We start from the raw sequence: 27,024 nt of genomic DNA, 5'->3' as shown, positions 1-27,024 counted from the left end.
CGGGGAGGATGGGGCGGGGCCGGGCGCGGCGTCTGTGGTAACGGGGAGCGGGACGGGAGCGAGCGGGGTGAGCGGCGCTGCGGGGCGGGATCCGGCGGGGTGAGAGGCGCTGCGGGGCGGGATCGAGCGGGGCGGGATCGAGCGGGGTGGGATCCAGCGGGGTGAGCGGCGCTGCGGGGCGGGGTCCAGCGGAGTGGACAAGGGGCTCAGGAGCAGGGATCGAGTAGTGTAGGCAAGGCTGTGGGGTGGAGTGGGATCAATTGGGGTGGGCAAGGCTGTGGCCGGGATTGAGCAGGGGCTTGGTAGCAAGGGTCAAGTGGCGTGGTCAGGGCTGTGGGATGGGATCGAGTGAGGTGGTCAGGGGCTGTACAGCAGGGATGGAGTGGGGTAAGGTGGGATGGACTGTGTGGGCGTACAGGAGACGAGCCCTGACCCAGAGGCAGGGACGGAGCCCACGCCGGGGCAGGGGCTGGGCATGCTGCGGATGGCGGCATGACCATTGTGTCCCACCAGTAGTAGGCTCCCAGAAGGCTGAAATGAGGTACTTGCTTTTGTTGCAGGTGTGCCAAGAGCAGCCAGGTTCTTGAGGAAAAATACTCTCTGCCCCTTTGCTTCAGGTAAAGATCTGATCCACCCATCGTTGTGTCTCCTCTGTCGCTGCATGCAGCCCAAGAGAGTTTGGCTGAGAACTGCCACAGCCCTTAATCGCTGTTCCAGGCAAGCCAGCCAAGGAGATGAGCACTGAGGCAGCACTGTGGCTTACCTCAGCATGGCCCTAGTCAGAGCATGGACTAACAAACTACTCCTGTGCTGAATCATTACTGTCTGCACTGATGAGTAGCTTAAGAGATGCTTCTGGTGGATTAAAGGGTTGGTTACAGAACAAAATGCTTCTAGTGTAGACATGTTTCCTGGCTCTGAGTATCAATTCCCAAGATCTAGAGTACATCTTTTTGTATTGTAAAATGTTATCGTATCCAAATGCAATTTTTCATTCTTGAATTGTGTGACATGATAATGACTATATAAATTATGATAAATCACATTTGGCACCTGTTTTATGGGTATATTCTTAATGCACACAATAGCTGAGATAAGCTTAAGCAGTAGCTGTCTTGCTTTAGCCCTTTTCAAGACATCTTGTATATATTCAAATGGCTGCAATGAAACAAGAGGCTGGCTCCAATCTGCCATTAGGGTGGAGATACTTCCCTGTTACTCAGTCCTACCATGTATTGTTGATGTATATTGCTAAAGCTCTTTCACTGGAACACAGAAATCAGACTTGGGCAAGGAAGGTTAAAGTGAAACGAAAGCAATAGTGCTCATCTCAAGCTTTGCTCACAGTTCTAAACCAGGAGAATAAATTGGAATTGGGAAGGTCATTAGGACCTTGCTCCTTTTTGATGTGAAGATCATGCAAGTATTAATGAGAAATAACAGTTCAAAGAATTGTGTTCTCTCTTTTAAGAGAAACAAAAGAAGACAGGAATCACATTCAAAGTATCTCTCAATGCATTCTTCTGTTTAGAAAAATTATTGTCTGCCTTTTTGTTTTTCTTCTTAAAGATCACTGTGGAGAAAAATGACGGCTGGCTCTGTCTCAGTTCCTCAGGTCATACCACTTCGAATCCCTCTTCCAGGGAAGGCTAAACATGAAATAGACACAAATACTCTTGTAGAAATAAAATCAGGTATGAATAAAAGCTTTGACTCTAGGTAAAAACTTTTCTTATGTGTTCATTTGAAACTTTTAGACTCTATACTTTTGTTTGCATTTCAGGATGATTTTCACCAGGGAGCATTTCGTTAAGGAACTACAAAATTAACCATGTTTTGATACACCAAATAAACTTAATTTTATGCATTCGAACTATTATTGACATATGAGTTATTTCATGTATGTTAGCAGTCTTAATTGCTTCCAAGATCAAGCTCTTAAACTGCTGCATTTCGCCTTGAGTGCAAAAACAGTGTGTGAAAGTATCACGATGGGCTTACCCCAAAGGTGTTCCTTACAATTTTTGAAATGTCACCTTCTACCATGGGAGCAAATATCTTTTCTGTCATTGGAACAGACAAGTTGTTGCAGTGTTTTCATGCGAAGCCATTGCACAGCTACTTTGTGAAAAGAAATATTTGTTGAGTAACTCGTTTTTCATGGGATAAACAGTTTTGGTCCCAAACATTCAGACATTTATGGAACTCATTTATTTTGTTATGTGAGAAAAATCAAGCACAGAAGCGATTACTTTGAAGTGTAGAGCTTGTTTTTCACAGGTTGAATACAGTTTGACTAATTACTTTCTCTGTGTCTTTCAGATACACCTGAGGTCTCTATTTATTACACTTTAGATGGAAGTAAGCCAGAACTCTTTAGAAAACCTGGCTGCGGAGAGCATAACACTTTTAAGTATAAGGGTCCTATCATGTTACCAGCTGGGAAAATAATGGTCAAAGCACTGGCAGTTACAAAGTACGTGTCCTGTTTTATTTTAGTTGTATTTTGGCAAGGGACAGACATCCTAGTAATGGCCTGAATTCGTGTTCTTTAAAGCACTCCATACCTCACAAACACCCCTTTCCCCAACCAATCTGCAACCAAAGTGATCTTCATGGGTTGCATTGACTTCACTTTCTCATTCACTTTATTCATTAGGTGTTTGTGCAGTTGGGTTATCATAGAATCATGAAGTGGTTTGGGCTGGAAGGGACCTTGAAGCTCATCCAGTTTCAACCCCCTGCCACGGGCAGGGACACCTTCCACTAGAGCAGGTTGCTCCAAGCCCCTGTGTCCAACCTGGCCTTGAACACTGCCAGGGGTGGGGCAGCCACAGCTTCTCTGGGCAACCTGTGCCAGGGCCTCAGCACCCTCACAGGGAAGAACTTCTGCCTAATGTCTCATCTAAATCTCCCCTCTGTCAGATTAAAGTTATTCCCCCTTGTCCTGTCATTGCAGGGATTGTGAATAGGAAAAAAAGTCTTGCTCTCCTCAATTTTCTGCAACATTGGCAAACACTATTACTCTAGAAAGCAGACACAGGAATATCAAGAATTTTACTTGTAAAAGATGTTGAGGGATTAAAGTATCAGTATGTTTTATTGGTAACTTCTTATCATGCATATTCTAAACTTAAAACAAAACAAAGGAGTAGTTCCTGAGAGCGTTGCACAGGATTATACTTACCAACTGAATAATGACTTGCAAGCTTGGAAGTGCTGTTCCAGCAAATGAGTCATGTTCATCAGTGGTTCACTTGTTGCTGTACATGGGTTTGTGGGATGTCTATAGCTTTGTGAAATTGATTTTCAGGGACTGCAGGGAGAGTACAGTTGTAACAAAAGTGTTTCTGGTAGAGTGCAAGCAACCAAATGCCCTTTTCTCTGTTAAAGAGGATGACAAGAATCTCCTAAAAGATAGCATCGTTCAGGTAAGTTTTAGAAATTGTAACCCTTTGTGTGAATATAAAATGTTGTATGTATGATACAACTTAGAGATTAAACCTTGACTGCCTATCCTTCTAATACATTTTATTTTCCCTGTTTGCCCATCTTTGCTGCATTGGTCCTTTTTGTAATGTTTAAATTTCAAGGGAACATGTTTGGGTTTTCTCTTTTTTTTTTTTTTGTTACTGGTCTTTTATGACCAGTTCAGGTCAAATATTTAAAAAATACATTTAGAATTTAAGCTTTTCAAATGCTTGCATCAAAATAAATACCTTAACCATGTACTTTGAAAATCATAACAAATAAATATAGCAAGAGGGGATTAGAACAAAACCAAAAGTTTCATTTAGAATTCAAATGGAATTACTTTTTAGGAGAGGAAAGGTGGTATATGTATTACAAAACCAAAGAAGAATGGAGTCAATGTGGAAATCAAGCCTGCCTGGAGTGAAGCACCCCAAGATTTTCAAGGTGTAGTATTATTTCATAAAGCTGAAATAGACTTCTGTCTTAGCTGAAAATAGTGTAGTTTTCCTCTTGTATCACTGGTAAAATACGGGTAATTTTAAAACCATCTCAGAAGACACAACATCCTGTGGGAATTCCAATTTAGATTGCTCAATACTGCAAATACAGAACGAAGATTACCTTCTGTACATTTCACATTACCTCCTAAAGCCATACTTAATTGTCATTCATTTCTCAGCAACGTGATAAGGCCCAGTCAATACTTCCCTTTGTGCCAGAAAATGCTGTTAAATTGGTGGAATTGCCAATCGTTTACGGAGTTCTTTATTGAGAGTTGCTTGCAGTAAGATTCCAAAATAGATACACAAAGCAGAAATGAAAGCTTGACCCAGATTTTCTCTATAGATAAAGCCTGTTCCATGGCAACAGCAATGGGACTGTTTAAGATCAGGGAGTTGTATTAATGTTTACTCATTAATTTCTCTTAGGAGCTGGGTTTTTCTTGAGCATACAGGAAGACAACTGTAAATAGGGAAAAATACAAAAGTAAGCTCTTTCAGAAAGGAATGAGGTTTCTTCTAGATTAATAGCCTGTAAATCCATGCAGTTTATTTGAACCCAAAATCTGGATGTAAATACATTTTAAAATATGCTTAGCTATTGGAATTTAAAACAAGGGCATGTAATATTCATGTTAAGATATATGGTAACTGCACAATGTTAATGACAGTGGAATAACACTATTGTAATTTTAGACTTGCAAACAGAAAGACAGATTACTCACAGGGCCCTGCAAGGACCACAGCTTCTTGCCAGCCATTTGGAAACAGCAGAGTACAGCGAGGAATCTGTCTCAGCACTACCAATAGAGTCATTACAGGTAAGCAAATAGGTGATGAGGAAAACTGTAAAAGGCTGTCATCAGAACTGAGCTCCAAAACAATACAGATGTGAAGATGTGATCATAATCTCTCAGAAATTAATGCCTTGGGCTATACTGTACAGTACTCGTTTAAGTTTGCTGGTAATGACATGCTAGAATAGGAAGGCCCAAAGCAAAACAATTATCAGGAAGGACAAAACCAAGCAAAACAAATAAACAACACCTGCATCCCTACTAATTTTCTCCTAATACGTTACTGAATCTGCAATTAGCAAATACTTATTGCTATATGTTGGCAAGTTGATATTTAATATTCAGTAAAGGTGTCTTGGAAGTAAATAGTGATTTATTTTTATTGGAAGAAGCTGTGGATCTTTAATGCAGCTAATGGGAAATCCAGTGTAGTAGATATTTCTTAGAGCAATGCATTTCAGTGCAGTTTGTCTCAAATAACATCTTTGGCTGATTTTGCCTCTCATATGCATTTTGCAAATATTTGCTTGTTCAGGCTAAATAATAACTTTTATTTCAGTTTGCTAGTTCTGCAGTGACTAGCAGGAAAAGCTTAGCAAGCACACAGCTGTCAAGGATCCAGAGGGAGACAGATTTCCTCAAGTAAGTGACTTCTCCTTTTAACATATTCGTCCTTGGAAAGTAACTGAGCAATTGCCTTTTGCAGCTAAGTTGATAATACTGTAGGGCTCTATAAACGTAAGGAAAGCAAAGACAGACTCTAGCTCATAATTGGATAGTATGGTCTAGGTAGAGCTTTGCAAATTCTTCCTCTTGCATGTAGTTTTATTTGCATTTCACCAGAGACAGTTATCAACTATCTTATCATCTTTTAAAAGAAAATTCCTAACACCTGTAGGATCAGAGGAAAAGCTGTCTTTTCAAATTGGAGTACAGCCTTCACTGCTGTAGGTAAAAACTGCTCATGGGAGTAGTCTCACAGAACATTAATGCTTATCAGTACTGAAAGAGTTCTATGATCTACATCAGTGGTTCCCCATGGTGCAGCAGTGAGGCCTGATACAGATTGTATGTCAGGAGACTTTACCTCACATGGTGAGGAAGAAAGTATGAAACTCCATAGCAGCCAGAGAGCTTTCTACCTTGCAAAGCTGTTCAGAACCTCATGTCATGGATGCTGGGGCATAGTCTGATGGACACCACCTGGAAACCACAACTGAGAAATCAGTGGCCTAAGTCCTGTCACAACAAGTTCCAGATTATTCATTATTATGCAGCAGTACAATACCAAAACAAGCTCAGCCAGTTTGCTCTTATTTTTAGGTGTGCATGCTGTTCTGCACCTCGCCTGTCTGACCCCTTGGCTCACTTCTGTCAGGAATGTGGATGTCCTATCCCACCTGTGACAGTACGTTGCTATCCACCCCCCGAAGGAGCACAGGTCAGCAAAACATTGTAACTATCAACAAATTATCTTTGGAGAAAACAAATTTTTCAGCAAATTACACATGCAATGCTAGCAAAACCATTAGTCACCCTTTCATAGTCCCAACACCAGAGGGACGTGGAGCTGTTGGAGTGAGTCCAGAGGAGGCCATGGAGATGCTCCGAGGGCTGGAGCAGCTCTGCTCTAGAGACAGGCTGAGAGAGCTGGGCTTGTTCAGCCTGGAGAAGAGAAGGCACCTTAAGGGGAGACCTTAGAGCAGCTTCCACTGCCTAAAGGGGCTGACAAGAAAGCTGGAGAGGGGCTTTTGACAAGGGCATGTAGGGACAGGACAACAGGGAATGGCTTTAACCTGACAGAGGGGAGATGTAGATAAAACATTAGGAAAAAGTTCTTCCCTGTGAGGGTGCTGAGGCCCTGGCACAGGGTTGCCCAGAGAAGCTGTGGCTGCCCCATCCCTGGCAGTGTTCAAGGCCAGGTTGGACACAGGGGCTTGGAGCAACCTGCTCTAGTGGCAGGTGTCCCTGCCCGTGGCAGGGGGTTTGAACTGGATGAGCTTTAAGGTCTCTTCCAACCCAAACCAGTCTGGGATTCTATTTTGTTCAATACCTTTAGCAGTGGACCTAATGTAATTCTTAAATGATGGGCAAAATTAACCATAGATTCCTTGAAGTGTCCTTCATATATTTTAAAAAGGGAAACAATGAAAAAGTAAACTTTTATTTGCCAGGGACAGGAAACATTACCAAATTCGGGTTCCTCCTCATCCTGCAAGAACCACCACTGCATCTTCAGCACCTGCATATGTATTTTATTCCAGTGCTAACTAGTGCAGTTAGTTAGTAACTAGTGCTTATGTCGTAGCTGTAGAAGATCCATCTAATATGCCTGAAACCTTAAACGGTGGCATGTGTGGGCATATATGTAAGAACAGCAAGCTTTTAGTGATGCCTGTAACTGCCTTCTCTAAGCTCTTCCCAAGAGATAATAACCTGATTTAACAAGTCAGTGGTGTAATTCTTTTTCCTGTATCATCAGAAAGATGTCTGGAGCAATGCTGTAGTTTCGAGTGATGACTGAGAATATTCACCACCTCTTTAGATTAGGTTCATAATTAGGATGATTTCAACTACTACATTTTATAGTAGCTATTTAATTTTACTGAAAATTAACTTAGTACCTTTCTGGCATATTTTTAGTAGTCAGTAAAGTCACTCTTTCCAGTTGTCTTCATATTTTCTCAACAGGCTTTTATCTTTAAGGATCAGTATCAGCATCTGTGGCTGTCAGTTGCTATGTTTCCAGTGACTGTGCTGCTGATGTAAACTTTAACCAGGAAGATACTGAAAATCTCATTATAACCTTTATGGCATGCTGTGATGTGTCTTTTTCTTCAGATGGCACCATGTCTTGAATGCAGACATCTTGTGCCAATGAATACACCCTTTTGCATTGTATGTGAGTCACCAATAGCTCCACAGCTGCAGCCCCAAACCAACATCTGTGTAAAGGTAATTGAGAATAAATCTAACAAAAGAGCAGTTTACCTCCTGGCATGCATTTTTCTAACAGGTGACTTCATTACAACTATTTTGAGCCAGCTTGGTTTTGTATAATTTCATTATGACAAATTTAAGAGTTAGTAGGATTAAAATCAGCTTGAATAGAAATAAGCATTAAAGGTAAACCAGATAAGCTCGGGAAGGCATATTGAAGAGCACATGATGTAGCAGTGTGAATGATGGGAACACGTGCACTTGTGTTCAGTAAAGAGATTTTCCATGATTCTATAATCTCTGGCCTTAGTATTACTAAGCATTTTAAGTTCGTTAAATATGTCCTCATTACTCTACTTACCTTATAAGTTGTAAGTGCTTAGCACAGATGAGCTGGCAGGACTGGGGTAGTGGGTAGATGCCCTAAATGTTCAAGCACAGTCTTAGTGATCCAAAATTGCTGGTGGTCTTAACTAGACAAAATGCACCCTACAAAACACTCCCTACCCAAGGGTGTGCGGATGCACGTAGGGGCCCTTCTCAACCCCTCCGGTCAGGGAAAAGGGTGTGAGGAGGAGAGAACTGATATTACATGTCCACAGTTGGTAGATTATAGACATTGCCCCAAATATGATGTTTTATGGCAGCCCTGAGGTAGGTATAAAGGCAGATCTGAACTGTTGGTGGCAACAAGCAAAACAGCAGACTCATTCTCAGCTCTGCTGGAAACTCACTGTTAATAGTGACTGTGCTAGGGCACCCTCAAGGGGATAATAATAATTTTCCTTGCAGATAGTGGACTTTCTGGTTTATGTGAGTGCAATGACTAAGCAAACTGACACTAACATATACAAAGATCTAGAGGTATTGATGCTGGATATCCTGAGGGGGCTGTACCATAGTTTAAAATAAATTGTTACCAGGACTCATAGATGTGTGATGAGCAGGCAGTATTGCCTAACTAAAACCTGAAGCTCACAGCACAGACCTTAAGGATCTCTTCTGTCTGCAGGGCTGAATAACCACAGCACTCTGTAGGATCAAGTCCTCTTCTTATTAGTGTGGTTCACAGTTTTCAAATAGTATGTGAAATGTATTCTTTCTCTATTTAAAAGGGCAAAGTAATTTGTCAAGCGTGTGGCACAGGAAATCCTCTTCACCATAAACACTGTGTGACTTGTGAAAGCAAGCTGCCTGAAATACAGATGGTAAGGCTTCTTCCATCAATCATACTAGGGATAATCAAATCAAAGCACAACATTCTTTTTCTTTGGAAAACTGAAGTCATGTCCCTGTGTCCCTACGTTACAAAAGCAGAGATTCCGTCCCCCATGGGATATTCAAGCCCAGTGTTCCCACAGATGCTCCATCACAAGCGTTCAGGTAAACATAAGTGTACCTTTGAGTTCCTCCTGTGCAAGTCAGGATTGTGTGTGCCATTGTGCAAGCTCAGATGGCTCTTAAAAAACAGGTAGTCTTGGCTCCAAGGAATTCGTGTTTGCGCTCAGATTATTTTCAATTGCAACACAAAACTTGAGTGTCTACATCAGGAAAACCATTCTCATTAATTTCAATTAATTTGTGAAAATAAAATATTCTTTTACCTTATTTTTCTTACCTTCATTGTTGGTTCCTCTGCATGCATGCAGCTACTGTGCTGATTTGCGAGTTAAAAATCTTCTGATTATAACACAAACATCCTGAGTTCTAAAACTGTCAGTGGCTAGAGGCAAACGTCTCTTGTACAGCCACTGAGGTGTTATTTCGCAGTGAATTTCAGTAGGAAGTTGTACTTACCTAAAATAAACATATGCTTAGTGCTTCACTGCTTGTAGATATTAAGATGTAGCTGCATGTGTAGTCAGGCATATGCCTTGAATGGTGAGACCTGTAGCAGCTAAGAGAGAAAGTTAAGTGCTTGCAAAGAACTATTGGTAGTAATCAGAAATTTTACTACTAATAATGGTTAATTAGTGATAACCAATAGTAATTCCTGAATAATTAATAATTTGTAACAATTCTGGTATTACTATTAATAGCTATTAAATAATTTAGATTTAGAGTGTATTTAGACTTGTGCTCCTGTAAATTTTATCTTCCAAGTGAACCCCAAAATTACATCATTGAAATTGCAGTTGAGGCCACAGATGAAAATAGGGCTATTATCTGTTTGCTTATTTGCTGTAGTGGTGTCTGTAATCACAATAATTCTCCTGGGATCTGTTCCTTATCCATATTCCTGATTTGCAGAGAAAATAAATTGCATAAGCCCTGAGGCAAAACTTAACAAAACATTTTTAAGACCGCTTTGTCCGAACTAGGATCTATACTCGATCTCTAGAAGTTTCAGCTGAAAAATCTGTTTCCTTTTGCATACCCGTGTAAGTTAATTGTAGTAGAAGCTAGGTAATATATAACTTGTGTGAGGTAAAAAAGTGCAAAAAACCCCCCGCCTTAGCTAGCAAATACCAAAGTGAGAGAAAACTCATTGTCTGAACACACTCTCCCTGCCACACTGCTACAAAGAAAGGTACAAAGAAGTTGTGTTTGGGATTGTGTTTTGTGTTTATCAACAGGGAAACCTCCATCTTAAGGGCCATATTAGAAAATACTCATTGTAAAAGGACACCAGTGATAAGGATTTTTTTTTTTTTTTGACCCTAGTTCTGCTGAAAATATTTTACAATTAATTAATGCCATATTTTACTGTGGTTTTGTAATGAAAAAAAATTACAGGTCAGATTCAAGTCAGTCTGATGCTTATTCTAAGTTGAGCAACCTGCTCTAGTGGAAGGTGTCCCTGCCCATGGCAGGGGGTTGGAACTGGATGAGCTTTAAGGTCCCTTCCAACCCAAACCACAGTCTGGGATTCTGTGACGCTTCTATGAAATAATTCTTTTAGGCGGAATATTACTTAATGTTATCAAAGTAGCTTGCCTCTTTCCCCTTATTTGGCTTGTGACCTTATTTCATAAGAAGTATTTTCTCCCTAACTCTTGTTTTGTTTTAATTAGCCCATGTTTGGAGACACACCCCCACCTTACCACAGCCAGCAAAGCAAGACAGTTTCATGCTCAAAGTGCCATCGTGTTAACCAGAGTGATGCCCGTTTCTGTGACTGGTGTGGAGCCAAGGCACGTGCTATCCATGTTTGTGTCGACAAATCTGTTTCTACTCAGCCATGGCCTGCAGCAATTTCAAACTTCTCTTTGCAAAACTCCATCAGTTAGTACACAGCTTATTACTACCAAAATACTTAGAGCACATAGGATTACGTATAGAAAAATGAAAGGCTTTGATGACATCCTGACCCCACATTAGTCAGTGACTGAAGGGTTTAGAGATGTAAACAAATTACCACAGGTCAACAAGCATCAGCTCACCTGAGAGGCAACAACTGCATGTTATGCCAAAGTAACTGATCCACCAAAGGTCAATGTATAGGCTGACCTAGAGCAAGTTCTCCCATAGCTACTCTTTTTCTCTGTGAGCTGAGTCTGCACAAAAGTTGAAACACTCCCCTCTGCCTACATAACCATTGGTCCTCTACAGTACTGTGGGGACTTCGGCAGGGGGTGGTGGTAGAACTGAACTGGAAAGAATAGCAGTCAATATTCAGCATCTGTGCACCAGACTGCAGCAGTAATTACAGGGCTTTGCCAAAGAAAATAGGTATTTTTGAAAGTTTATGTTAAAATAACATACCATAATGATAGATCTGTCTGAAAAACGTTTGCCTCCATAGTATAGTGCTGAGATACCTGAAGAGTTACTGTCTTGCATCTAGCGGCGTGTTAGCAACCTGTTATCCTGGTTAATGTTACTTATCTAATAGCTTTAGGTAGTGCTACTTTACTTCATGCCACTGCTTTTATCATTCCTGAACCATGCATCAGATGTTTCTGTAGTGACAAGTGTTTCATTGAACTTTCCAGCCTGGACCTCCTCCATCCTACTTTTCTTGTTTCAAGTGTGGTACAAGCAACCATCCATACGCTCGCTTCTGTGGGTCCTGTGGTGTTTACATAGAGCCCCCATCAAGGGTGGGTTCTCCCAACAGCAGTCTCGTGGATGCTGGGGACTCACTGGGGGTTTCTGAGGTAAGATACACAGTATTACAAAGCCAGGTTGGAACACAGCTAAAAGGCTAGTCGACTGTGGGTGGAGATTGGCACAACTCCATTCATTTCCTCTTTGAGACAAGGCTGTGGCCTGTGAGCATGCTGAGGGCAAAACCAAGGATATGTTTCTACTGAGAACTGCTTTCTGCCAAAAAGTAGCCTTAGCCAAAGGCCTTAATCCAGCCTTATTCTAAATAGCAAAGTGAGAACCAATCAGCTTTTCAAAAGTCTTAGCTCTTTAAGTACTTTTATCTTATTACGTGTGAATTATTTGTGTCCTGCTGATACAAGGTATTCTTTCATGCATGTGTAACGCTGTTTTTAAAACTCTGCTTTGAAGAAGAATGTAATACTTTGCAGGACAAAAGCTGGCCTTGGCTAAAGCATACATACTGCTGGCAATCGTGGAGAGTTTTGCTTTTGTTTGAATATTTGTGATAAGGTGCATCATTGTTACAGACTGGTAATTAAAATCAGGAATTGTTAATGATCCTTCCTGCTAGCTTTTTCATTCCTGGACAAATTTGTGTACTGGTCTAGGCAATTTTTGCTTGTAAGCCATTTAAATCTATCTAATTATAATATATACACTTTTCCTTCCCTTCTACCCCCTGCAGTCTAAACGATTTCAAGCTCAAGTTGCCTGGCAGGCTCTTCCTATTTCCTTGCCCAAATCAAGAGCAGAACTAAAAGAAAGAGAAGATAAAGGAACCCAAACCATTGGACTTTTTTACCCATCTAGCAAACTGTTGGAAAAGAAGGAGCTTGAGCTGATTTCGCAAAAAGAAAAACTGGAAAAGATGAGTGATCATAAGCCTCTCCTGACAGCTATTAGTCCTGGAAAAGGTTAGGAGTTTTGATTTTATGTTTTCTAAACAAAGATGCAATATATGACCTTGCTTTTTCTTGAAAATTTAATCTTGGAATGTGCCATCAGTAGGACACTGATTTACATCTTTACAAGTCTGTCTTCCCACCAGTCACTTGTAAATGCAATGGCTTAGAATTCAGTCACTGATCTCCATCAACAGCTACAATAGCAATAGATCATAGCATTGAAAAAGATGATGAGGCTTGTGTATGCGAAGAACTTGTCCGGGGTCCTGTTATGGAATAAACTGTGGAAGTTTTGAAAGCAAAGGAAAGTAAATTAGAGAAAGGGACTCTTAAACAGGATTACAAAACCCAGGGTTGGTAGAAACCTTGAGAGCTCTTGTAGGCCCCATCTTCTGGCCCTGCAAAGGCAGCAGTACATCTACCTCACTCATTGCAGAGTGTGCCCACGCACAGGCTCCTGTATCAGTACTGCAGACAACTTCGTTCCACAGTCCCTGGTTTGGTCAGTTAGTGCTTTGTGGAATCACTTGACTGTTTTCTGTCATTTAAAAGTTTGCAATTTTTAGAGATTTTAGTTATACTGTCCTGGGAAAACTTCACTTCAGTTTTCAGTTTTTAAGGTCCCTTCCAACCCAAACCATTCTGTGATTTTATGATATAATTAAAAGGCACTTATCTGGGGAATAATTTACACAGACCAGAATGCTGTATAGGCTGAGTTTCTATGTCTGCAGTTTTCAGATTTGGCTATTGTTACCTGTCAGCGGTCACAAACCAACTACAAATCAGTTCAACAACACACAACTGTTTAATTATAATATTAGGGTTTGGTTGGTTGGTTGGTTTTTAATCTTGTGGAATAGCATGAGATTCCCCTTCACACGGGCCAGTTTTGATTCCCAAGGACAATTCCAAGGCATCGTTTTGTTATGAATAGAGGTGCCCTAAGAATTAACTATAACCTATGGATAAGATAGCATTTCACCCTTTTTACAGGTATAGCTTGCTTCTCATTTTCTTGATCAGATGAGGTTCTTAAAGAGAAATCCAAATCTTCTGGTGTTTTTTCTGTCTCAGTGGAAATATGCTCTTTTAAATCATCTATTGCATGAGAAGAAATATTAAGCAGAAGTTCAGGATTTTTTTCTTCTCCTTAACTCTCTGTGATCAGGTTACTGGAGAAAACAGCTGGATCACATCTGTGCTCACCTTAGAAGCTATGCTCAGAACAACCTTGAATTCAGAGCACTGATTGGAGAACCTCGAATGGGAAAGGTAGGAAGGAGCTTGTGAGTAGTATCTTCCTCTGGAGTGTCATGAAAAGATTATTGTGGCTGCTACATAAACGCTGGAAAAATAAATGTCTCTTTTCTTTAGACCTTGACCTGTTTGTGTAATCTGTCTTGTTTTGTTTTCCATTTTCTGCTCAGTCTTTTACTGAAGATTTTTTTTCTGCTTTCTTTCCTATGGCAGTTTCTATTGTTCTCTCACCTCAAAGCTGTATGAGAAGTGATGGAAGCGAGAAAGCCCTTACTCAGCTGCTTTCACAGTATCCCACAGCAGGCAACCAAGAAAAAGAGATCACTAGTTGGTCAGTTAAATAAGCTCTGCTAGAAATGGGATTTAGATGATACGCTTGCTTCTGCTCTGGGCTGGATAATACCAGCAGATAGCAGCAATTCTCTTTGGCTATATAGTCTACTTCTAGTGTAAACAATACCAGTTTTACAGGAACAGGGTATTGTTTTCCTCACTGGAGATGTAGTCTTCAGGATGTCACTAAACTGCATTAAAATGATTAAAGGGGTGATAATAAGAAGGTGGAAACTAGACATTCTAGTCCTAGAAGACAGGGCTGGGACGACTGAGAGATCATTTGGTCCCTGTCCTGAGGGAGGATCAACTCTGCCTAAACTGTTCCTGACAGATGTTTGCCTTGAAGCTTTTCAAACTCACCAACAATGGAATTTCACAACTGCCCCAGGCAGTCCATTTCTGTGCTCAATTATCCTTGCTGTTCAGTGCAGCACTGTATTGCTTGCTTTGGCAGCCCTGCTGGGTTAGAGAATTGAATCCCCTCACACTGCTTCCTAGGTGCTGCTAGCACATGTGGCAATGTCCTGTGGACTGGATCAGAGACTGAACTAGGCTAAAAATAACTCTAGGGGAAAAATAGGCCATCAGTGCTAGTACAAAAGTAGCAGAAAAAGTAACAGAAGTGATTCAAAGTAGATGCCAACTATCTGGGTTTAATGCTGCTTTTTTGATTTTCATATGAATTAGAAATATAATTAACCTTATCTCAAAAATCTCTACCTGCTGCAGTATAAACCTCATCAGCTTCATTCCGCTTCTTTATAATCCACCATGCACTCATTTTTGTATAACTTCAATAGTCTTCTTGCCAGCAGTACTGTCTCAGTGAACTGATCTAGAATCAAAGAATTGTAGAATCAGCCAGGTTGGAAAAGACCTTTAAGATCAACCAGTCCAACCATTCCCCAGCACTGCCAAGGCCACCGCTAACCCATGTCACTGAGGGCCTCGTCTGCACGGTTTGTGAACACTTCCAGAGACAGTGACTCCAGCACTGCCCTGGGCAGCCTGTTCCAATGCCTGACTGCCCTTTGGGGAAGAAATTGTTCCTAATATCCAGTGTAAACCTCCCCTGGTGCAGGTTGAGGCTGTTTCCTCTTGTCCTACCCCTTATTCCTTGGGAGAAGAGACCAGCCACCTCCTGGCTCCATCGTTCTTTCAGGCAGTTGTAGAGAGCGATAAGGTCTCCCCTGAATCTTCTCTTCTCCAGACTAAACCCCCCCAGGTCCCTCAGCCGTTCCTCATCACACTTGTGCTCCAGGCCCTGCACCAGCTCCGTTGCCCTTCTCTGGACGCACTTAAGCATATAGAAAGTTATCCATGTTTTACTACAGACTGTTCCTCTACAGGCTGCTACAACTAAAGCAGCAACCAGTTCGCCTGGAGTAGAGAGTCCTAAGAGCAACACAGCCTGTCACTCAGCTGCAAAACCTGGGTGGAGAATGACTGAGTTTGCATGAAGCATAGCATTATTACATCTTTTGGATTCATTTGGCATTTCAGTCATTTTGATATTTCCAGTTACTCAAAATACCACCTGCCCCTTCCTCAGTGAGATGGGGAGTGTTGGTGCAATATCACAAGTAGGCAAAGGCCATGTGTGATTTTGTCTATTGGCTCCATAATAAACAAACATGAAAAGCACGACTTATTCCTAAAACTATTTCTGTGTACTGTTTGTATTAGATACTAACGGTGGCTCTTTCCCTCTAGATTAATTCTGCTACCATCTGTGAGGATGACTACGAAGTCACTATTACACTGAATTATGCTCTTGCTATTAATAAGGTTAGTTTGAGGGATGAGGCCTATTGTTAGGCAGCTGGTCTAAAGCTGTCACTAGACCAGTGAGTGTTACACCTGTATATTTTAAATTCAGGTCTAAACCATAAATTCTTTTGTTGAGAGGGTATTAACTTATCACTTCAGAGAAAGGAATCTTTTTATTTCTCTGCTAGAGCTGGCTGAACAGGTATCTTTATCTGATAAAGCCAGACTTCATGGTTATGTTGTTATCATCTTGCATTTCATTAGTTTGCTATTATTAATATTAACATTCTGTTTTTCAGTTGATGTTGTTTGATGATCTTATCACCTTGAGCTTAGATCCTCCTTGTCTTCAGTGTGCAAGTTGTGTTCTTGAAGAAAAAGCTCATTTTCCAACAGTTTGGAGATAACATTTACAAGAATTACTGTTAACTGTATCAAACACTTGAAATCCCTACTTCCGGAATTACCATGTCCCAAAAACCACCCAGATATTTATTCCCAGCTTTTCAAATATGAGAATCCTCCATTTGAAAGATCCAAAATTCAGACTGTATGTCTTGTGTAGAATCTGAACAAGCTTACCTTGCTATGTGGTACCTGAAAAGGTATATCACATCCTTTCACAAGTGAGGAGTTAATCAGATCTCTCAAGGCGTAGAACACTTCATTTGGATGAGAATCTTCATTTCATTAGGTGAAGTTGTGTCACTTTTTTATTTCCTAAATCAAACCAAATACTACCACAAGGTTTAGAAAAAATGCTACATTATTTTGCCTCATAACAGAGTTCAATTACGTATAACAATTTGTCTTGTGCTAATTTGACACTGATATTAAAAGCCTGTATATTTTTTCATCTGCCACACCGCTGTTTTGTGCTACTAAGATTATAACAGCATTAGGTGATAACCTTACTAACTACCTCCATTTGATGATTCTACAGAATATTCACACTAATAAGGCAGTGAAGTTCAGCAATCATTACCTGAATGCTGCAACAGAAGTCAGAGATGGACAGGATGGCAGCCAGACTAGTTTGGGTAAGTTGTTTTTTTCCCCTGTCTTTATCTAGGCTTAAATTGTAGGTTTAAACTAACAATAGTGTGTGTGTCTTTAAACTAACATAGCAGAATACAGCAAACTGTTCTAACTTGCTAACATGTAGAGAGAAAGGAATGTTCAGCTGATGGGGGAAGGAGCATCACGGGACTGATAACAACTAAGGAGACAGTAAATAAGACCCAGGATGCCAGCCTTCAAGATAGCAGAGTGGCGCCCAGCATGGAGCGAGACTGGACTAGAACAGAAGCAAGGACACACCAACTGCTAACTCAGCACTAGGACCTTGTGAGCGTGCGCAAGCGCCGAGATCATTCAGTACACACAGTGAGGAAGACTGTCGGTGACCACTAGAGACCCCCACTCGGCAAGAAAGTGCATGTGTAATTAGGATGCAAATATTATAATTAGTTCCTGGGAAAGCTATGAATATGCATGAGTATGCTAAATATGTAGCTGCTACCAGCAAGTAACGGGTGCACTCACCTTTGCGAAGCTATTCACGTGTGCGCCCAGTGCTGCAATAAAGAATGCTGCTTTCCAAAACTCCAAATTGAGTCTTAGAGAGTTTCTCTGACCAACTTTTAAGGTAACATTTCTGTTAAATATAGCAGTCAAGAATACAGAAGTAGCTCTTGGAAGGTCAGCCACTGAGACAGACAAACTAATATATTGGCACATTCTGAACCTACTTAAGTTGATCTTTAAGTCTCAAAATGGCTGAGTTGAGATTTAAGCAATGTATGGACTCTGTTGAGAACTCATAGAAATGCTCCATCACTGAAAGACCGCTGAAGAGGCTATCAAATGCAGTCACAGCTTATAGCAGTGCTTTTGTTATAGTGATAAAACTTTAGATGCTTTGCACATTCTTTTACAATAGGAGTCACAAATAACAGAATCCCAGACTGGTTTGGGTTGGAAGGGGCCTTAAAGCTCATCCAGTTCCAACTCCCTGCCGCGGGCAGGGACACCTTCCACTAGAGCAGGTTGCTCCATCCCTTGAACACTGCCAAGGACATCAGTATTATCCCTGCTTTTGAGCTCTGCCAGGGACTTCAGCTTTGGCACATTTGGAGAACTTAAGAAATGATGAAAGACATTCTAGACCTAGTTTTCAGAGATGCTCAACTTGCATTTCTATTAGTGTCATTAACAGCTCCATGGTTTAGGCATCTCATATTAGACTTAAGTTTTCATTCAATCATCTAGCTGTGAACAGAATTCAGAAATTCCTATGGTGACATTTGACATACAATTCACATGCAAGTTTCATCCACTTTGTGCTTTCAGTCTAAGAATTGGCAAGAGACAGCCAGGGCACTAGGAGCTGGGTTTTTGGGGAATGTCAGTAATGACTATGACTCCAGACACTCTGGTAGCACCAGCTCAAAGGGTCCATACGTGCTGCCTAATTTCCTTACCAACCCTCCTGCATGTTGGTAGATTATGTCTCTTTAAAAGAATGGATGAACAGGTCTACTATAGGTCCACTAGTCTTGTTCTTAAGTATTTGGGAGCTGGACAGCACTGAAAAATCATAAGGTATCTGGTCAAAACAATTCATGACTCCAAGTCAAGCCTGCTGAATAGCTGCAGCTAGTGAAAGAAAAAGAAAAGAAAGACGAAACCTCCTCAAACTCTACATTTCACTGAATCTTCATTTCAAAATAGCAAGTTTTTATGACTGCTTAAGTGTAAACCTTTTGTTAAAACCAGTCTGATCTGCAACAGATATTTCATCACTTTCTCTTGTAGGAAACTGATCAATATTGCTTTGATTTCAACACAAAATAAAATATTTTTGTGGATAAATTATTTCCAGATCTCTCCCCCAAGTTCTTGTTAGGATACTGACTTTGCTTTGAATTAACACTTGTTTCCCTTTCTGGTAGGCAAAGATGATCATAATCTTTTCCATTCAAGAGGCAAAATAAAGAGAACAAAGTCAAGAACACTTACAGGAAAAGAAGATAAGCTCCCTGTACGTATCTTCTGCCCGTACAGAAAAACCTCTCTATAGAGCAGCACTAACATGAAGGAGGGTAGCCAAGGGTAAAAACACAAAGGTTTTAACACTGACTGGGGTTGAGGGAAGTGGACAAAAGTCCAACTTAATATAAAACCTGAACACTGGTAACTGACATTTATTACAGAATTGGAAATAACTAAACTTTGTTCCTACGAGGAGCTTAATGACATTGTTACTCTCTTTTTTGTTTTTTTGGCCCCATTCTGATTTACTGACACAGCATTAGGCCTAAAGACTGCTGCAGACTGATTTCATTACAGGTTTTTCTCAGAAGCAACATCAGATGGAGGCATTATTGCCCACCTTTACTCAAACGCAGAGTAGTTGTACTTTCACTGCGTGAAATGCTACTGGCTGTTTTCTGTGTTTCCACAGCTGGAGTCCAGACAGCTACTGGATGAACTGGGTCCAAATGGGAAAGGAAGAACCCCCTTGGTAGAACAATTGCCCAGGGAAGTAAGTCACTGCTTGCTGAAGTTATGTTTTCCAACTCTTTAGCCATTTACTGCATGAATATTAGCCTGGTACACAACTTCAACTTTATGCTTAGGAGGCAACATCTTTGCAATACAACTGACTGTCTTCAGATTAAAAGAGCATTTTAGAGAAGAAACAGCCTATTTTAGGTGTGTATATGTTTTCTCCAAATTCCTACTTGGACATCCTCCTCATCTCCTCAAGGGCATACAGAATGAAAGATAAATTCTATAGCTTAGGGTCAAGCCCTCTACATAGAAGAGCAAGCAAACCTCTACCTCTTTGCTGCATGGTGAGGTGCATCCTGACTGCAGGATCTAGTATGACTACTCCTATTATATACATTTACTCTGGCTTTGAGCTAGGAGACCAGAAATACATTCAAAAGAAACATGAAGAAACAATACCACACAATTTGAATATTTCTCTGTCCTAAGCATAAAGTCCATTAAAGGCCAGGTTGGACAGGGCTTGGAGCAACCGGCTCTAGTGGAAGGTGTCCCTGCCCATGGCAGGGGGTTGGAACTGGATGAGTTCCAGTTCCAACTGGACCTTAAAGAGGTCCCTTCCAACCCAAACCAGTCTGGGGTTCTGTGATTAAAGCAAGATGGAAGCTGAAGAAACTTTATGGCTTTTAACAGCTCACCTTCCCTCTCCTGTGTGCACTAGGGAGCTGACCCAAACTGCATCAGCAACGAGGACCAACCTGCTCTCACCGTTGCTGCCCTTAACAAGCACGCGGAAGCCATCTCCCTTCTGGTGCAGAAAGGTGCCAACATCGACCAGCAAGCAGGACTGTAAGGAAACAAACTCTTTGGAAGTATTCCCAAAAAAAGCACTTGTGCTCCAGTTTTAGAGAGCATTAACCTCTCACCCTCCTCCACAAATCTGTAGCTCCTTTCAAAGCCAAATCTGAAAATAACAAGCTGCAAATGAGCAAAGATAGTAGTATTCACAGGCCTTTCAGCTGCCAGCTTTGAAGATTTCTCATAATTTCTCTTCGGAAAGCTGCTGTTCTATTCAATTCGTTGCCCAATCCACTTCAACTTAATACAATAAACCACACTAAAGCCTACCAAAAGAACCCAACTCATCATGACTCCTAACATATTCTATATCCGCCTATTCATTTTTTTAGTTTAATTTGCTAGACCACTTTCCATGTATCAGCACAGCTTCTTTAGGTAACGAGTACATTGCTCTTGCTCCTATGCAGGAACAACAACACTGCTCTCCACAAGGCAGTTCTGCTTGGATCGGAGGGAGAGGAGCTTGTCCAAGTTCTCTTACGGTAAGTGCTGAGGCTGGGCCTCTAGCTTGGTTGCATGGTACCCCCAGTCTGCTTGCAGAGACCTCCCTGGCAATGCTGAACAGCCAGAGCCTGCCCGAGGCCCAGCAGTCATCTCTCACAGTAGTGTTCCTGCAGGAAGAGGCATCCAGGAATTCTGGACGTACCCTGCATTAAAATTTATCATCCAATCCCAGACTGGTTTGGGTTGGAAGGGACCTTAAAGCTCATCCAGTTCCAGCCCACTGCCACGGGCAGGGACACCTTCCACTAGAGCAGGTTGCTCCAAGCCCCTGTGTCCAACCTGGCCTTGAACACTGCCAGGGATGGGGCAGCCACAGCTTCTCTGGGCACCCTGTGCCAGCACCTCAGCACCCTCACAGGGAAGAACTTCTGCCTAATGTCTCATCTAAATCTCCCCTCTGTCAGTTTAAAGCCATTCCCTGTTGTCCTGTCCCTACAGGCCCTTGTCGAAAGCCTCTCTCCAGATTTCTTGTCAGCCCCTTTAGGCACTGGGAGCTGCTCTAAGGTCTCCCCTTAAGGAGCCTTCTCTTCTCCAGGCTGAACCAGCCCAGCTCTCTCAGCCTGTCTCCAGAGCAGAGCTGCTCCAGCCCTCAGGGCATCTCCGTGGCCTCCTCTCACTCCAATAGCTCCATGTCCCTCTCGTGGTGGTGTTCCCAGAGCTGGCCACAGGACTGCAGGGGGTCCCTCACTAGAGCAGAGGGGGAGGATCCCTCCCCTCGACCTGCCGGCCATGCTCCTTTTGACGCAGCCCTACATGTTGCTTCACTAACTCCAGTATCTTAGTGTCGTGGTTTAAGCCCAGCTGGTAACTCAGAACCACACAGCCACTCACTCACTCCTCCTCCTTCTTTTCCCCCATTCGTGGAAGGATGGGGAGGAGACTCAAAAGAATGTAAATCCCACAGGTTGAAATAAGAACAGCCCAGTAACTAAGGCATAATACAAAACTACTGCCACCAATAATAATGATAAGGGAAATAAGGAGAGAGAATATAAAACTAAAAGGGGAAAAGGAAACAATAAACACATGCATGACGTGCTGTGGTATGGAATGTGGTATGGACCCCTTTGGCTAGTTTGGGTCAAGAGTCCTGTCTCTGCTTCCTCCCGGCTTCTCGTGCCCCTCACTGGCAGAGCATAAGACTGAAAAGTCCTTGATCGGAGTAAGCATTACTTAGCAACAACTAAAAACATCGGTGTGTTATCAGCACTGTTCTCAGGTGAAAGCCAAAACACAGCACTGCACCAGGTACTAGGAAGGAGAAAAATAACTGCTACAGCTGAAGCCAGGACACTTGGGATGGATTTAAGTAGCTAAACCCAATCTGTTCTTTATTTACAGCTGCAATGCAAGCATAAAGAACGCAGAAGGGCAGTCGCCATATGATTTGGCTGTTACAGCTGGAAATAATGAAGTGATTTCCTTGTTCACAAGTAACCTTGGACAAGGAACATTAGACAAATTTGTGAAACCCAGGAACACTGATCGTGTCAGCGTGTGATTGACCTCCCCCAAGATCGAGCTGGAGGTTCTTCAACACTGGGAGCACCTTAGCACACGTCCTGTTCTGTCTACAGACTTACCAGTCCTGTACAAACAACTCAGGCCTTGTAACAGCCACGTATTTTCCATAAGATCCCCCCCAATCCTCCCCAGCAGTTCCGAGCACAATTCTTCACGACTGTGCTCTGTTCTACAAGATTTCTTACCAAACTTGTGCAAGGAGAGGGACCAACCAAACCTTCCAACACACAAGGTCATTTTAAGGAGATCTGACGATCCACTTGAGCAATAGGTGGCTGGAGCAGCTCTGCTCTGGAGACAGGCTGAGAGAGCTGGGCTTGGTCAGCCTGGAGAAGAGAAGGCTCCTTAAGGGGAGACCTTAGAGCAGCTTCCAGTGCCTAAAGGGGCCAACAAGAAAGCTGAATAGCACTGCAAGCTGTATTCTCATTAGCTTGTTTCCCAATTTGAACTTAGAGTGTGTTTGGTGCAGCTCATCATATGAGGGCTCAGATGGTTTTCCACCAGAAAGCTCAGTAAAAATCACTTTGCTCTTTTAGCTTCAACTTTTATTTCTAAATGCATCAACATGAGTCAGAAACAGCTACAAACAGAGGTTTACAAAGATACCAGGCACACAAAGATGTGGTATGATAGGCATTATTAGCCACAATCCCAAATCCCCAAAGGAGTTTTAAAATTCCCTCCCCTCTTTATTTCCAAAAGTATCTGAAAGCACTGGTATTTTCAGGATAAAAATGGAAGTGCCTTCCAACTCTTGCAAGAAACACAAGGTTTTGGATCTCTAAAGTAGAAACAGCCGAGTTTAAAAAATAGAAAGTAAAAAATAAAGCCACAAGTAGTAATCCTTAACAGGAAGGACAGGAGAACCCCTGCATTAAAAAAAGATGATGTACGCAGTGCATCAGGCCCCAGGGACTTCCCAGATAGGCTCAAGTCAGCTCCACACAGGGATGGCCATTCTGAAAGCAGTCCAGGAAACAGCCATCAGTCAAAGCAGCAGTGCCAGAGCACACACAGGGCAGGTGTTACCTGTGAGTGAGGAGCCACAGTATCTTAGGAAGACAAACTCATTATTTCCCGACGCACAATCTTGGCTGCACCTTGAACATCAGTCACCTTCCGAGAAATTTCTTTTTTCTGCAGAGAATAAAAATAACATTATTACTGCCTACCACTAAATTTGGCATTGTTCACTTTTGATGGGAAACGAGGCTATGCTCAAGCCTTGTCCAGAGGACAAGGATGCTCTGAGGGCTGGAGCAGCTCTGCTCTGGAGATAGGCTGAGAGAGCTGGGTTTGTTCAGCCTGGAGAAGAGAAGGCTCCTTAAGGGGAGACCTTAGAGCAGCTTCCAGTGCCTAAAGGGGCTACAAGAAATCTGGAGAGGGGCTTTTGACAAGGGCCTGTAGGGACAGGACAACAGGGAATGGCTTTAAACTGACAGAGGGGAGATTGAGATGAGACATTTGGAAAAAGTTCTTCCCTGTGAGGGAGGTGAGGCGCTGGCACAGGTTGCCCAGAGAAGCTGTGGCTGCCCCATCCCTGGCAGTGTCCAAGGCCTGGTTGGACACACGGGCTTGGAGCAACCTGCTCTAGTGGAAGGTGTCCCTGCCCATGGCAGGGGGTTGGAAATGGATGAGCTTTAAGGTCCCTTCCAGCCCAAACCAGTCTCGGATTCTACATCTCCCATGAGGCAAAGGCTGAGAACTGGGAAAGGATATAGAACCAGTCAGGAAACACTGTGGCAAGGAACCAAGAGGCCGGAGAAAAGATTACAAGACTAGAAACTTGTAAATAACTTTTCCAGCATCACGGGGGTGTGGATAAACATGTACATACAGCTGCATTTTTCATTCGTTCTCTATCCAGCTTCAAGAACTCCTGCAGCGTCAGGTTAGAAGGATCTTTTTGAAGGGAAATGAAAGCACAGCGCGGAGAGTGCTTTTTGTGCTCCTCCCTGAAAGGAGGAAAGAGAAAACCAGGAAAACCAAAGGGACAGCAGCTCACAACAGGGCACACGCCACCATTGCCCCTGCCAGGCCCCTCGGGGGCCCGGTTCTACCCCTCGGGGGAAGGGGACGGGGACACCCGCAGCACTCACAGCGGGTCATCGTCGGGCTCCCATCCCTCCAGCTCCTTGAAGCAGAAGAAGCACTGCACCACGTCGGGGCCGTTCTCGCTGGGGCAGTGCACGAAACCTGCCGCCGCCATCTGCGAGCAGAGGCAGGGCGGGAAAAGCCATCAGCACCCACCGCCGCGCCCCGCCGCCCTGCCCTGCCGCGCCCCGCTCCCCTGCGCCGGGCTCACCCGCTCGGGCGTGCAGGCGCAGCCCTCGGTAAAGGGCCAGTTGCGGAAGGTGGCGGCGCGGGTGCAGACGAGGTACGAGCGCCATTCCTCAGACAGCTCCAGCTCCACAGCCACCATCGCTCCGTTCAAATGGCGGCGGGCGGGCGCGCGGGGCAGGGCGGGAGCGGCTGTTGGGCGCGGGGCAGGGCGGGAGCTGTAGTCCCGGGTCCGCCCTGCGCTCCCGTCACGGCCCCGCGGCTGAGGGCAGCGCCCCGCCGACACCACGCCCCGGCGCGGCGCACGCAGCCCCATCCACCCTGTGGTGCGAGCCGTGCTCCCGCATCGCTCCCCTTCCTCCCCGTGCAGAGGGGTGAGCCCCGCCGCCGCGCGCCGCCGCGCACCGCCCCGCCCCGCCCCAGTGCGGCACAGCCCTCGCAGCACTGCTGGCAAGGGCGGGCAAGAAGCACCACCGTAATTCCTGAGGAGCCTGAGGTGTAAGGCTCCAGCGTTTAAGAGGGACGTGGAGCTGTTGGAGTGAGTCCAGAGGAGGCCATAAAGATGCTATGGCGGCTGGAACACCTCTGCTCTGGAGACAGACTGAGAGAGCTGGGCTTGGTCAGCCTGGAGAAGAGAAGGCTCCTTAAGGGGAGACCTTAGAGCAGCTTCCAGTGCCTAAAGGGGCCAACAAGAAATCTGGAGAGGGGCTTTTGACAAGGGCTTGTAGGGACAGGACAAGGGGGAATGGCTTTAATCTGACAGAGGGGAGATTTAGGCGAGACATTAGGAAGAAGTTCTTCCCTGTGAGGGTGGTGAGGCCCTGGCAGAGGTTGCCCAGAGAAGCTGTGGCTGCCCCATCCCTGGCAGTGTTCAAGGCCAGGTTGGACACAGGGGCTTGGAGCAACCTGCCCTAGTGGAAGGTGTCCCTGCCTGTGGCAGGGGATTGGAACTGGATGAGCTTTAAGGTCCCTTCCAACCCAAACCAGTCTGTGATTCTATGATATCATGTGAACCAGTTGGAAAAAGGATGCTTTAAAGCCTCCAGCACAAATCCAAAGGGAAAGAAGACAAATGTGCTAGTTTGACCTTTTTTCTCTGTTTTTTTATTATTACACACATAAGAAGGTGCCCCGGGTATCCGTGTTGACAGAGCTGGCAGAGGAGCACAGCAGGAAGGGTCCTGTTAGGCAGGACCCTCATAGAGCTGCTCCCACTGCTCTGTGGCAGTGACCGCCTGTTCTTGGCACAGAGAGCTGCTCTTCCCCTCCCACAGGCAGCAGGAGTGGCTGAGCTCCCTGTCTCTGTCTGGAGAAGGAAGTGGGACCTGGCAATCTGGCTCACTGCCACGGGGGCAAGAGGCAGCTGGTTCTGCAGGGAAGAACTGGCTACCCACCCATCACAGCAGCAGGGGCTGGGCTTCCTGCGCTGTCCGACGGGGCAGGCAGTGTTTGCTCAGAGAGTATCTCCTGCAGAAAAACCCACCGGGGCTAGAGGGAAGCCACCCCCTGGACCAGGTTACCTCCTGCAGCAAGCTGATGTGAGCACAGGAGTCAGAAATGAGGGATAAAGACACCTTAGCTCAACCGCTCACTAAGAGTTCATCCTCACACGCAGGTGGGGCTGTGAAGAAGCACGTCCTTACACCATAGATGGCAACAACTGGACCGCACTGACTTCTGCTTCTTCCCCCAGACTGAATCTAACCTGAAAAGAAACATTCGACACCTATGTGTGCAGCATCAGGACTCTCTGGGAAGAGACTTCTCTTTCAAATTAAACTGCAAAGTATGACTCCTACAAAATTACTGACAACTATGCAGAATGATCCCAGTATTTACCCAGCTCAGACACTGCAGATCAACAGGCATGATAAGCTGACCACAGCAGGCAGCTTCCTGGTTGTGAAGTACCAAAGCTCAGACAAGCACATGGAAAGGGTCAGGCTTTGCTGCCTTGCTAGGACAGGGTGAGGTCCTACCTTTATTCTCCAGGAAAACTTTGTTCTGTTAAAGTGGGCTGTGTTTGGCAACTGCAATCGCTGCTACAGTCACTGCACAGCTCAGGGAAGCATGGAGTAATCGTATCATTAAGCGGGGTGGATGCTGGCTTCTTAATCACAGCTAACATAACTCTTCATGCTGGTCTCCAAGGCACGACGAGGAGGGAAGCAGAGGGCTAAGAGCACACAGTTTGTTTCACCACGTGCCTTGGAAGAACCTCACCCGTTGCACTGAAAGCCAGCTGCACGTGACCGTTCAAGCAGTGGCCTTAAGCTGCTAAGCATTATTCATTATTCAGCATTC

The 27,024-nt window shown here is 43.8% G+C and overlaps 2 protein-coding genes and 1 long non-coding RNA gene across 9 annotated transcripts; 1 reads left to right on the top strand and 2 right to left on the bottom strand.

Annotated features, from left to right (window-relative positions):
• The first annotated feature begins 12 nt into the window (after positions 1-12).
• On the top strand, positions 13-27,024 carry DZANK1 (double zinc ribbon and ankyrin repeat domains 1). Of its 6 annotated transcripts, none has more exons than XM_030500171.1 (22): positions 13-67; positions 561-617; positions 1,570-1,694; positions 2,323-2,476; positions 3,314-3,431; positions 3,822-3,918; positions 4,671-4,795; positions 5,331-5,413; positions 6,095-6,212; positions 7,613-7,726; positions 8,827-8,919; positions 10,726-10,845; positions 11,647-11,811; positions 12,450-12,678; positions 13,841-13,944; positions 15,979-16,053; positions 16,979-17,075; positions 18,990-19,078; positions 19,502-19,582; positions 20,273-20,400; positions 20,820-20,894; positions 26,336-27,024. In XM_030500171.1, the coding sequence occupies exons 3-22, from the start codon at positions 1,586-1,588 to the stop codon at positions 26,427-26,429; spliced, it is 2,268 nt and encodes a 755-aa protein (XP_030356031.1). In that variant the 5' UTR covers positions 13-67; positions 561-617; positions 1,570-1,585; the 3' UTR covers positions 26,430-27,024. The 6 variants fall into 6 exon arrangements, with proteins under 6 accessions (XP_030356031.1, XP_030356028.1, XP_030356033.1 ...); XM_030500168.1 differs by lacking the exon at positions 26,336-27,024 and adding an exon at positions 22,258-22,776; XM_030500169.1 differs by lacking the exon at positions 26,336-27,024 and adding an exon at positions 22,258-22,776 and having other exon boundaries at positions 55-99.
• On the bottom strand, positions 9,381-16,855 carry LOC115613997. 2 transcript variants are annotated; one of them, XR_003993591.1, is made up of 3 exons: positions 16,618-16,855; positions 14,986-15,100; positions 9,381-9,608 (listed from the first exon to the last, which is right to left on the bottom strand). It is a non-coding gene; the product is annotated as an uncharacterized LOC115613997 (long non-coding RNA). The 2 variants fall into 2 exon arrangements; XR_003993592.1 differs by lacking the exon at positions 9,381-9,608 and adding an exon at positions 12,685-12,950.
• Positions 22,964-25,283, bottom strand: LOC115613995 (baculoviral IAP repeat-containing protein 5-like). Its single transcript, XM_030500174.2, has 4 exons — positions 24,746-25,283; positions 24,540-24,649; positions 24,278-24,395; positions 22,964-23,577 (listed from the first exon to the last, which is right to left on the bottom strand). Exons 1-4 carry the CDS (start codon positions 25,034-25,036, stop codon positions 23,494-23,496), a joined length of 603 nt encoding a protein of 200 aa, XP_030356034.1. The 5' UTR covers positions 25,037-25,283; the 3' UTR covers positions 22,964-23,493.

The sequence above is a fragment of the Strigops habroptila genome, chromosome 10 (genome assembly GCF_004027225.2).
Source record: "Strigops habroptila isolate Jane chromosome 10, bStrHab1.2.pri, whole genome shotgun sequence".
In the NCBI taxonomy this organism is placed as follows: Eukaryota; Metazoa; Chordata; class Aves; order Psittaciformes; family Psittacidae; genus Strigops; species Strigops habroptila.
Note: the sequence above shows the minus strand (reverse complement) of the source record. Positions and strands in the feature narration are given on the sequence as shown.